We start from the raw sequence: 11,535 nt of genomic DNA on the forward strand, positions 1-11,535 counted from the left end.
GCCCTGTGGATTTATCCAAAATCTGATAGCTTCCCTGAGACCTGTTTTTTAGTAAGCTAGTGACTTACTCATGTTGTTTTGCCTTTCAATTTTTATTTTCCTATGAAGAGTTTTAACCCTTGCCTAGTTGCCAGAATTTCTTCACATAGGTTTTAAAGAATCAAATAGAGAAATGCTTTAGGCCACAAAAATCATCAGTGCTACCCAAAGTAGGAGTACTGAATATCTCTGTATAACCTTGGAAAGAACATCAATCTCGTATCAAAATTATGTCTCCATGGAGACTTTCATCGTTGTATTTTGTTGAATCTGTTTGGTGCTTGATTATATCAGGACTGAGAAATTATATTGAAATTAATGTAACATGCCTGGAACTTTTTCTCAGACTTTCATACAGGTGCGAAGAGGTAAAGAATGACATTTCTTAATATTTCTTTCTGCTTTATTGCAGGCTTTAGCAAGACTGTCATGTGCATTTAAAACTGAGAATCAAACTCGCATGGTAGTTTGTGACCTGGGAAATCCTATGAAAGCAGGAACTAAGGTGAAGTTTGGTCCAACAGGTGTCTGGTAGTTCAAACAGGAGCGCAGCTCATGCTTTTCTTAAGCACAGTAGTGTTTGGGCAGGATGTTTACTCATACAAGTATAAGATAAGGTCTAGCTGACATTTAGCCACCCAGGTTTGGTTAGTTCAGTAAAAACACTGATAACTGGTTTCAGCTTTTCAGCTGAATTGAAGTCTGAAAGGTAAATTCCTGAGTTTTATGGTGCCACTTGAAAAATGAGTAGTTCAGTGAATAGTGGAGTTCCTGAGCTTTTGTCCCTCATAAATTTGTGTCTTTAGATCTATCTAATGTGGATCTTTTTAGTATACAGTACGAGCAAGCACATAATGCATCTTTCTCACTGTGGACGCTTTCTTCTGCCTATTTTTGTGAAGTTTGAAAGGCAATTTTGTCTAGTTAAGACCTTCGCACTTCCATCAAATGTAGCTGAATTTAGAGGAGTCAAACTCTCTTAAAAGTGAGTCACTGATGTGTAGTATGACCTAATAGGTCTAACTTTCTGAGGAAATAAAGCAAAAATCGGTGGAATTAAAAATGCTTTGACAGTGCCTTTCTTCCAGGAACATTTTGTAAAGGTGAATAAATGCAATTTCCAACCTTTTTTGAAGTATATCAAGCTGCACTGCACAGATATTAAAGCACTAGTGTGCACTGAGTTAGAACAAACCTTGTGAACTGTAAATTTTCAAACTGTTGAATTGTGCTGTTCTTCACACTGCTGTACTTTGTGCCAACACATGGGGGAAGGCTCAGTTATATGCAAAAATGGTTAAAGCAAAGGGAATGAGGATGATGTAAACTGTATGTTTCTATTTTATGACAGCAATATATTAGCTAAGCCCTATAGTGAGAAAGGTACATTTCTAGCCTTGGTGAATTGAATGAGTTTTATTTGCCAATTCAGTATGTCTTCTTTTCATGACCACATGCCTTGAGCAATTTCACTGTAGTCTAATAGTACTTGAGAAGCTTTTACAAGGTATTTTATTGCACTTCCACTGAACCATGGTATTTTTTCTAAAGCTATTGGCTGGCCTGCGTTTCAGCGTGCACCAGCAGTCTGAAATGGATACCTCCGTGAAGTTTGACTTGCAAATCCGAAGGTAGGGAAATCTGACTATGCACCTCTCCTGGTAGATAGCATGCTAAATCAGTAGCCTATGAACTCCAGTTACAGTTTCACTCTAGACTAATTCTCTGTTTTTTGCCTGGAAATGTTTTAAAAAATAAACTTGTTTTTGAGACTTTTGTTTTCTAAAATATAGAAAAAAAATATAGGAAAATCCAATTTTCTGTTTGAATGCAGTTTCTTTTGCTTATAGCTTTTAGACTCGCTAAGACACAAATGAAATACGGCAGTGTTAGTAATAAGGAACAAAATAATTTAAAGTGTTTCGAAGAAAACTTTCTATTTTTGTACCTGTGTATTGTTCTGATCTCGTGACACTTGCGTAGTGCCACAGAATAACTTGTGTCTTTGGGTTTCTCATCTCTCTGTTTTAAAACTGATGTTTTGACACTGAATTTCTTCTGAGGATGTAAAATTTCAAATTTTGTGTATTTTGAGGACGGGAGGTTAAGTCTTTCAAAAGGGGCATTGCATATGCAATGAGCAGCAGCAATGTGCAATGAACAGTTTTAGATGCATCATACAGTAGCTAGCGTAAGAGAGCCTAAAAGTTAAATGAAACAAAGCAGTAGTTCTCCCAATAAATATAAAACAGCATATCACTTTCTTATAAATGTGATACCTAAATATGAATTTACTGGAGAAAATATTTACGATTTGGAGTTGTGAACAATAAGAATTTCTTTACCCAATAAAGTTTTTATGCCACTTAACTGACAGTGTAGATATAGCAGCCACGTGCCCCACCCCCCCACCACCACCCCCCCGGTGGATCAGAAGCTTTTTTCACATTTAAGGGCTTAATCTTTCTTATGTAGTGAATAAATTACTCTCATCCACATATGCATTTTTCATCTACAAGAATTAAATAACTTTAACTCTGTTATTCTGTTTTAATGATACAGTGGTTTGCCCTGGTGATCAAAGGCCTTGGCAGCAATAAATATCTCTCTGATCTTGAATTGCTGTCTATTCAATTTTTTTTCCCTCCTCTCCATCAGCTAGCAAGCTATGCCAGCAGCATGTGACGCCAGTTCTTTGCAGAAAGTGATCTTTTCTGGGGCATCTGGCTTCTTCTTTAGGCTAAGAGCAATCACTAATTGTACCTTTCTGTGGGAGACTAAACAGTCATTGAAGGATCTCTGAGCAAGGTTGCTTTTCTGCCTCTCATTTGAAGGAATTTCTCTACATGACTTCTGACTGCCACCTATCATCATGCCTCCGTACCTAGCCGTGAGATCTGTCTTACTCCCATTCCAACTCTAAACTTTTAACAAAGAAATCTGTGAGAAAATCAGCAATCTTAATATGATAAAATGTAGAATAATATACATAATAAAGTGTAATGGAAGAGAGAGATGAATATATCTTGCTGATGTGTAAAGCTGTGAGAACAAAATAAACTAAAAATTGCTCCACAGAATTGGAGAACAAGCCTGCAGTATTAGTAATTTGTGACAGTTGTACAAATCAAGTATATCAGGTATATTCTACTTGAATATTCTATGCTTTCACCTCACCTGAAGATATTTGCAAGTCACAGCACTGGCTAAATTCCCCTCATAGGAAGTCACAGGACTACTGTTTTGGACCTACGCTTCAGAGTCGTGTGCTTTGAAGCTGGCTGGCTCTTAACACAGTTCGGGTGCTATTTCTTAAGCTGGTTTCTCTTGCATTTCTCCAAGGATTGGATTTCCCATCAGGCTCCCCTTGGTTAGTGCCCTTTGCAGGGGGGAATCAAGGGCATACTTTACTCTGTCTTTTTATCTGATGATAGGTTCCACTATGCAGTGTGCTTTTCAGCACAATGCCTCTTTCAGTCTCTCTGCTGAAGATTTTCTATTCTGTAAATACCATCCTCTTCCCTTGGCCTTGGGAGGATACTTTATAGCGGGTAAGAGTTAGTAGGGAGGAAATAATCTTTGCAGCCCATCTGTCTGTCTGCTCTCTTTCAAGATCAGGCGCTTAAGTAACAGTCTCCGAACACAGGAACAGTGATGCAGTCGAACATGGTAATCATAGTTTATAGTGACAGGTATTATCAAGGTATTATCTTAAAGAGGTTTTAAAGATCATGCTAGTTGTCTTAAACTCACAAAGCTAGATTTCCAAAGCTGTCACAATTCCTAGCAGAGCAACTTTAGTCTCTGAAAGGATGAGGTATTTACAGGTCAGGAAGAAACACTGTTGCATGTATTTTCTTTGATTACAGCGGCAGTGAAGAAAATAGAGGGTTTGAGAGGACTTTTCTAAAGGAAATGTTATGGTTTGGTTGACAGAATGAGATGTGGCTGAGGAGGTCCCAGCTTCTCGGCGAGGGGAGCAGGAGTGTTCTTTATATTGCTGATTCTCTGCTTATAAAATAAGTCCAAAATAATTTATGTGCAACTGTTTCTACCTGCTTTAGTATCTGTCACATCTTCTGGTAGATCTAAAGTGTGGGGATCGGACCTTAACTATATTCATTTACTGTTTCAAGAAGTTGCAAAGGGGATAGGCAAAAATAGCCCTAGCATACTTCTCTCCCTTGGGACTACTTGGAGGCCACATGAGCCCCTGGGCAAAACAGGTGCTCTGAAGTGGACTGTAAGGCCGTGCTAGCTATAGAGCTGGTGTTATCCCACAGCGCTGGCATTTGAATTTCCTTATACGCCACAGCTAAGGAGCAGAGTCAGCAGCCGCTTTGTCACATATCCATTCCTCTCTGCTGAGGGAACTCCGAATTGCACTGAGTGTAGGATTGTCATGCATTTCAGTGAGAAAGTGTTGGAACAAAATAAATACTCCTTAGTTTTTAGTAATTTGCTTTCCTGCAGTGGCTCAGGAGTCATGCTGTGATGTTACATACAATTCATACATATTTATACAATTATTTTTATATACATAAATACTCAGTTGTTTGCTACATGAAAAAAATTAATCTATTCTCTCTGCAGCTCCAATCTGTATGACAATATAAGTCCAGTAATATCCTATCAGGTGGACCTTGCCATTTTAGCAGCTGTTGAAATTAGAGGGTAAGCACTGATACTGATTTTTAAATGTCTTTTTCTCAAGTGAGCTTTGCATGTTTGTTTGCTTGTTTTTTTCTTTATAATTCAATAAACTTTCAGATTGGTCTGTGTAAGTTTTCAGGAAGCGTTAGGGAAGTTTTAATCATAGAGAAAATGTGGTTATTGCTAGTTAGCTTGTGGACTTTCAAATCTTAATTAAGAAATGGTTTTCAAAAATGAGTGTTTGGGTTTTTTTATTAAAGCTTTTTCTAGAAGAAAAAGAAATGACCCCTCAGTTTTGCAATGTCACACATGTTTCTCCAGGTTGCTTTCCTCCTCCACAAACTGTCTGGGTTTTCATCCAAAAGTCTCCAAACATTTTCTAAAACCAAAGCTGAAAATCCTGCTAAAGATAAGTTTGCAGTGGCTTTACCTTCTTCAGTCTTAAGCACAGTATTAATAGCATAATGACTCCATTACCTTCATTACTTCTACGTATTAGAAATCTGTACTTCATACCTGAAAATTATACAGTCCTCTTGCTTAGCCAGTTAACTCAGATTCATGAGTTGTCATTTTCTTAAATTTCCACTGCATTCGTTATTTGTTTCTTGTGATATAATTTGGTTAATATTTTTGAAGGTTGTGAGAGGGGAGCTACTGAAAAGTATTATGGCTTGCTTTGCTGTTTTCAGCACATGTTTAATTATTCTTGTGATTGTACTGATCAAATCGTCACATCAATATTTCTCATTATTGAAATATGCTGTAAATTTTCTTGGTGACACATAAGTATCTTAAAATTCCATTGATGTTTTACTAGATATTGTAAGATGAATTCCAAGTCTAAGAAAGGAAAAAAAAATGATATTAAACAAATACAAGGTTCATCTTTTCACAGAGCAAAGAAAATTAAACACTTAATATACAAGCCATTCACCTCTGTTCTTACTGTTTTTAAATACAGTGGATGAAAAATTGGAGATCCTATTTTAGGCATGTTTAGTTTTTTGAGATGTTCTAAAGAATTGCATCTAATGTTTCATACTTGGTAGTAACTACTTGTTCACTCCACCGTTTAGTGTGTCGTCTCCTGATCACATATTCCTTCCTATTGCAAATTGGCAGCCCAAGGAAAATCCAGAAACAGAAGATGATATAGGGCCTCTAGTTCAGCATATCTATGAGGTATGCAATCGCTACTAACGTCAATGTCTGTTCTGTAACAAATAAAAGTAAAGGAAAAAAAATCTTTTGGCATAGCTTTTCTATGGAGTCAATTGTCATTTTTTTCTCTATTTTGTTCTAGCATAGAAACAAAGACTTTTTATACTGGATCAGTCCTTGTAATCACCAAGAAGGGTGAGAATGCCCCGCAATTAGTGTAGCAAGAGCGGTCAAATACAAGACACTGTGATATTTTACATCATTATGCATGTTTTATTGTCTGTAAGATTTTTCTAGACGTTTGAAATCTAGATAAAATATTTGAAATAACTTGAACTCAGAAAATGACTCATGGCTGTAAAATATTCAGGATCCTCATCTGCATTCCAGCTGCTCTGACTCATTATCACAAAAGTCTTTTGCCTAAAATTTTTACATGTTTAAAATTTTTTTTAAAGAATGATCACAGCTTTAGTCTTCATTGTTCAATTAAGCAAAACTTATTGAGAGAGCTGTACGAATAATAAGAGTTAAAGCTGTTCTATAACTTGTAAGATACAATTTATCTAAAGAAAATTATGGACCTATGCAGCTGTGCTCAGAGTATCTTGACTGAGACATACAGTGGCTGTGATTTCATGCAGTATGCTACAAAACAAAAATTACATCAAAGCAAAAAGTTGTTCCCATACCTTTTCTTGAAAGTAATTTTTACCAAATTAGAGAAGTAATTTTAAGTTTTTCCTGCTGGGGGACTTAAAGTTTAGTTTCCATTTTAAGTAGAAGTGTTGATGCTATTGTGATAAGCGGTCTTACCTTCAGTGCCATTTATGGCTCAAATATAAACTAACCTCTATAAATGTATTAACAAAGAAGGTGGCATTGGTTTTCATCTCCATTAATTTTATTTTCATCATCAGCTGAGAAACAATGGCCCAAGTGCTTTCAGTAAGGTGATGATGACGCTACAGTGGCCTTACAAATATAAAAACTACACGCTGTTGTATATCATTCAGTATGAAATTGATGGTCCCATGAACTGCACTTCTGACATGGAGATCAACCCATTGAAAATTAAGGTAACCAGGAATTTTCTTTTTGTTTGAGTGGAATGATGTGTTTGTTTATTTGGAAACACACTAAAAATACCCAAATCCCTGAGAGAATATTTAATGCTGTCCAGGTTAGGTTTTCATCTGTTGCTAAGGAGAGCGACTGCACTGTTTGACAGTACTTGTCAATGTGTATGGCAGGTGAAATAAAAGGTAAAACACAGATTGTGCACACAAAGATAGATTTATGTGTCGTTTCCTTCTGTTTTGTTCTTGAAAACTACGCTGTAGGAGTTAAATTGGAAGCGATGGAATTACCTGGTCTTGAACAAAAACATTCCAAACACTTCTAGGTTGTTTATGTAAATTTTCTTGGATTTATTTCCTAGAAGAAAATTATTATTTTGTATTATACATCTTTGATAATCAGAAAACATCTTTGGTGTAGATACAAAAACAAATTTCCTATGCTTTTGCTATGTGATTTGTAATAATATATTTTTACAACTCTCTTACAAGTTTTCTCTTATAAATTTCTTATGTAGAGGAAAATTAGCTTGGCTCTGCCTAGTCTCATATGTAAATTTGCAATTTGACATTGCAAATCTTTAAGGATTACTGATATAATTTATGAAACTTACTGTGTTCTGTTTCAAGGCCCTCCTAAAAGAATTTATATGTTTGTGTCTGTACATGTGCACACATGTATATCAGTACACGGTACATTGGTATCCTCCTAGTGCTATTTTTTTCAGAGTTAAAAACTTTGAAATGTTGAGGAAAAATGTTTAATAGAAGATTGCAAAATTTCAAGTTTTTACCATGGTTTAAGAGTATTTTTATGTTCTCTCTACACATGAAAATGAGAAACACTTTACTAATTGAACTGGCATATGGGTTATAAACAAATGAAAAAGTTTCGATTTGAAGGAGAATTAGGATACTTAAGACTCTGCATTAGATTAATTAGAAATTTGCATCGATGATCTAGAAAAGACAGCAAATAACATTTTAATTACAGCTGTAGATGAAGCCAGGTTGTGAAGAATTGCAAACATTAGCTAAGGTAGAAACAGGGAAAACCTGATCAGGTATATATTTTCTTGACCTAGTAGTTTAACTTTAAAGTTTACAGGTATCTAAATGCAAGAATTATCAGTTATTTGGGTTTGCTTGGTGTATCCTAGATTTCCGCTTCTAAAGATGAGGATAAGAACGAAACACTTAATAGGGAAGATAATCGCGATCATCGCATCAGTCGAAGGGATATAACTGCCATTGAGGGAGACGTGCATACTTTGGTAAGCTTTGAACATTGATACATTGATTACAAGTTGCTTTTTTTAATGAAGAGATGAGAGCTCCATGAGAGGCAGCATCATTTCAGAAAATACGTTTTAGAATTTTTTCGGTATTTGAAAGAATAATAGACAAAAAGTCATATGCTTTGGAGCTGTGATTTTTTTTTTTTCTTTCTTCTAGCGTGCATCACTTTTCTTCAGGGTAGTCAGCTAATGAGGCACTATGTTACCTACTAGTGCATATGCCTACAGTTTTGTGCTGTTATTAGTTTTATGTCCTTTGGAAAAAAAGGCCAAACTGAGCACTTCATTCAGTGTCAGTCTTCTATGTTGTGCTATTCTCTGAATTGGAAAAGTGATAGTAACTGGGACAAAGTAGGTCAGTGTTGCAAACGTCTTAGGTACAAATTACAGTTGATTTCAGGAATGCACTTCCTTGCTGATGAGTGGGTATTCTGCCCTCAGGTACATGGAGGACCTGTCCCTCCTCTTTCCACACAAGACTGGAGATAATCTGTAATATGAAGTAAATACATTACTGTATCACTATCTTTTGTAACTGCACTTGCAGAAACGAGCTCCCCTGCTTTGAGCAGGGCAGGATGGGCCGGCAGATGAGAGAAACGCTTTAGGAGTTAAGATGGAGCATTGGGACTAAGGCTCAAATGCTGATCATCCCAGAAATATTTAAGATTTGGAGAGGATAAAAAAAGTGCTGAGGAAAGAAAACAAAACTAGAGATGGAAGTCCAACTCTGTGGTGAGAAGAGTTAATCTTCTTGTAGAAGCTACAAGCATTCAGTTCCTACAAATGTTTCTCTGAAGGGTAGTTTGTTTGTTTGCTTTTAATACAAGAGTGAGCTTGGTTTTTGCCTGGTCATCCCAACGACTCAACCCAGGACCATCGCAGGACCTCACCCTAGGGGTTATATACAGCATTGGTAGTGATGCATTCCACTGAGTTGCATTATATTGGCAGTTGCACTTATACTGTACAGTGCTTTTATTTATAGTATAATTAAAACCACAGTTGGAAAACAAAGCCTTGTTTTGCTTGGCTTTCTTCCTGAAACATTGACAGTCTAGCATCCACGTTATCAGAAGTACTTTAATGGAAATGTGATTGAGAAATGCCACTCAGACTTCCTGAGTCTTAAGTATTGCTTACAGATTAGGTCAGTCATCTTGTTTGAAGTCCTTTGCTGCATGCAACAGAGCATGTGGTTGTTGGCATGTAGTACAGTCAACTGCCATTAGTTTTTATATAAAAAACACCTGTGTTTTTTTATACAGAGGGATGGCAATGTGAATTCATCAGAACTCACCCCACCCCTATGCTGCAGAAATGTTTTCCTAAATATGTAAAATAAAGTACATACGGTAAAACTGCTGCCAGATGTTTCAGCTTTGGGATCCAAAAGTCTAAAATTGGCTCATGTAATACTTTTCTGAATGCACACTTATGGACTACTACAAGTAATACTGGATTTTAGTTAATATACTTTAATAGTTTATGGTGCTCTATCTTGCCTACACAAAAAAAAGCATAATGAAATATGTTTATGAAAAAGCAATGCTATTGATGAGTCTTTGAAGATACTCATCATTGGAATGTTCTTCCTATTTTTATACACAGGGCTGTGGAACTGCTGATTGCTTAAAGATAGTCTGTCAAGTTGGCCACCTGGAAAGGGGAAAGAGTGCAATATTGTATTTAAAATCCCGCCTTTGGACCCAGACTTTCATGAATGTGAGTGCCTGTGTGTAGTCTGTCCCTGCTTCAGAAACACGAGAAGTAATTTTACATCCATATGCAATACTAATTTTGTTTTTCTCACACAGAAAGAAAATCAGAATCACTCTTATTCTCTCAAATCATCTGCTTCGTTCAATGTTATAGAGTTCCCTTATAAGAACCTTTCCTTTGAAGATATCCACAATTCTACAATAGTAAGTTATTTATATCTAAGCTTGAGTTAGCATACACCATTACTTTGAAATTAATACAGCAATAAAGAATAGTAAAAGATAAATTTAGATTTATTTTCTTATTCAATGGGATAGATTTGTTGCTGAATAGCTGCTTGTGGCTAGGTTTAATGCCAGTTTTATGAACTATTCAATTCATATATTAGTTTCAGTTATACACATATAATTGAGGGTAAAATAAAATATTTTGTGTTAAAACTAGAGTTCAGCCATGGACTCTTTGGAGCTTTAAAGACTTAATTGATCTAACAGAAAAAGTAATGTTGAAAAACAGTACTAATTTTCTTATTAATGCCCTTGTTAGAGAAATATTTGACTTGAAAATTTTCTTCTATTGTAATAGCAGATAGAGCTTTCATGATGGACCATGTTCATATTATATAAAGCACTGTATGAACACAGAACAAAAAGACAATCTATGCCCTAAGAATTTCCAAGAGAAAGGAGACAGGGTGCATTCCGTGGGGCTGTCAAATTAGAAGTTTTTAGTAGACACTATATTATAAAAGATCTTAAGAAGGGGGTTGAAAAAGGATAGTGATTGCTTATTTTTGAATATGGCTTCTAATGCATTTTTTTTAAACCTCCTAAGCCTTGTGGAGTTGATTTTTGTTTTGAGGAATACCGTCTCTTAAGAAAGAAGGAAAAGTTCTAAATTATTTTTGTTTATTTCTCAAACACTTCCAAAATCCTATGTATGTACTGAAAATCATCAAACATTACAGAATACGTGCTGCCATGCTATCACTGACTTCGAAAAAACCCATAGTTTAAATCAATTTGAAATTCCTATTAAATTTGGGTCAATAAAGCCTTTATGCCATCATGCATTTTCTGTTAGTCTATAGCTGTATACTCGCATAGAGAAAAAAATTAATTGGTGCTGGATTAGGATTATTTTAAACATTATAGCATGTACTTTTAAAATATGTACTACTTAAGCTGCATGAATGACCTCACTCTGTCATGGCTGTGCAAAATGTGATTTATTGTGTTTTTCTATTAGGTTACTACAAATATTACATGGGGCATTCAACCACAGCCTATGCCTGTGCCAGTGTGGGTTATAATTTTGGCTGTCCTAGCAGGATTATTGCTCTTGGCCATTCTAGTGCTTGTTATGTACAGGGTAAGTACTGTAATGTTTGGTTTTGTGTTCTTTTCCCCTACTAGTGATGTATTACTTCAAATAGTACAAGCAGCTGGCAGAAATACCTTGGTTCTGTAATCCTCTGAATCTGTTGACTTTTTGGATAAATTTTAAAAAATTTTCAGCTTTGTCCGGAAGAAGTTGAATAAAAGATGATGTCTGTGATTGTGCTGAAGTACTCAGTTTAA

At 35.8% G+C, this 11,535-nt stretch overlaps 1 protein-coding gene across 1 annotated transcript in view; it reads left to right on the forward strand.

The window, feature by feature from the left end:
• Positions 1-11,535, forward strand: part of ITGAV (integrin subunit alpha V) — a 51,520-nt gene that overhangs the window by 34,187 nt on the left and 5,798 nt on the right. The window contains exons 21-29 of the mRNA XM_064515054.1: positions 452-544; positions 1,591-1,670; positions 4,633-4,713; positions 5,772-5,877; positions 6,777-6,935; positions 8,096-8,209; positions 9,845-9,958; positions 10,051-10,158; positions 11,204-11,326. Coding sequence (XP_064371124.1) covers positions 452-544; positions 1,591-1,670; positions 4,633-4,713; positions 5,772-5,877; positions 6,777-6,935; positions 8,096-8,209; positions 9,845-9,958; positions 10,051-10,158; positions 11,204-11,326 — 978 coding nt within the window. The remainder of the gene's footprint in view (positions 1-451; positions 545-1,590; positions 1,671-4,632; positions 4,714-5,771; positions 5,878-6,776; positions 6,936-8,095; positions 8,210-9,844; positions 9,959-10,050; positions 10,159-11,203; positions 11,327-11,535) is intronic.

Source organism: Dromaius novaehollandiae, chromosome 7 (genome assembly GCF_036370855.1).
Source record: "Dromaius novaehollandiae isolate bDroNov1 chromosome 7, bDroNov1.hap1, whole genome shotgun sequence".
In the NCBI taxonomy this organism is placed as follows: domain Eukaryota; kingdom Metazoa; phylum Chordata; class Aves; order Casuariiformes; family Dromaiidae; genus Dromaius; species Dromaius novaehollandiae.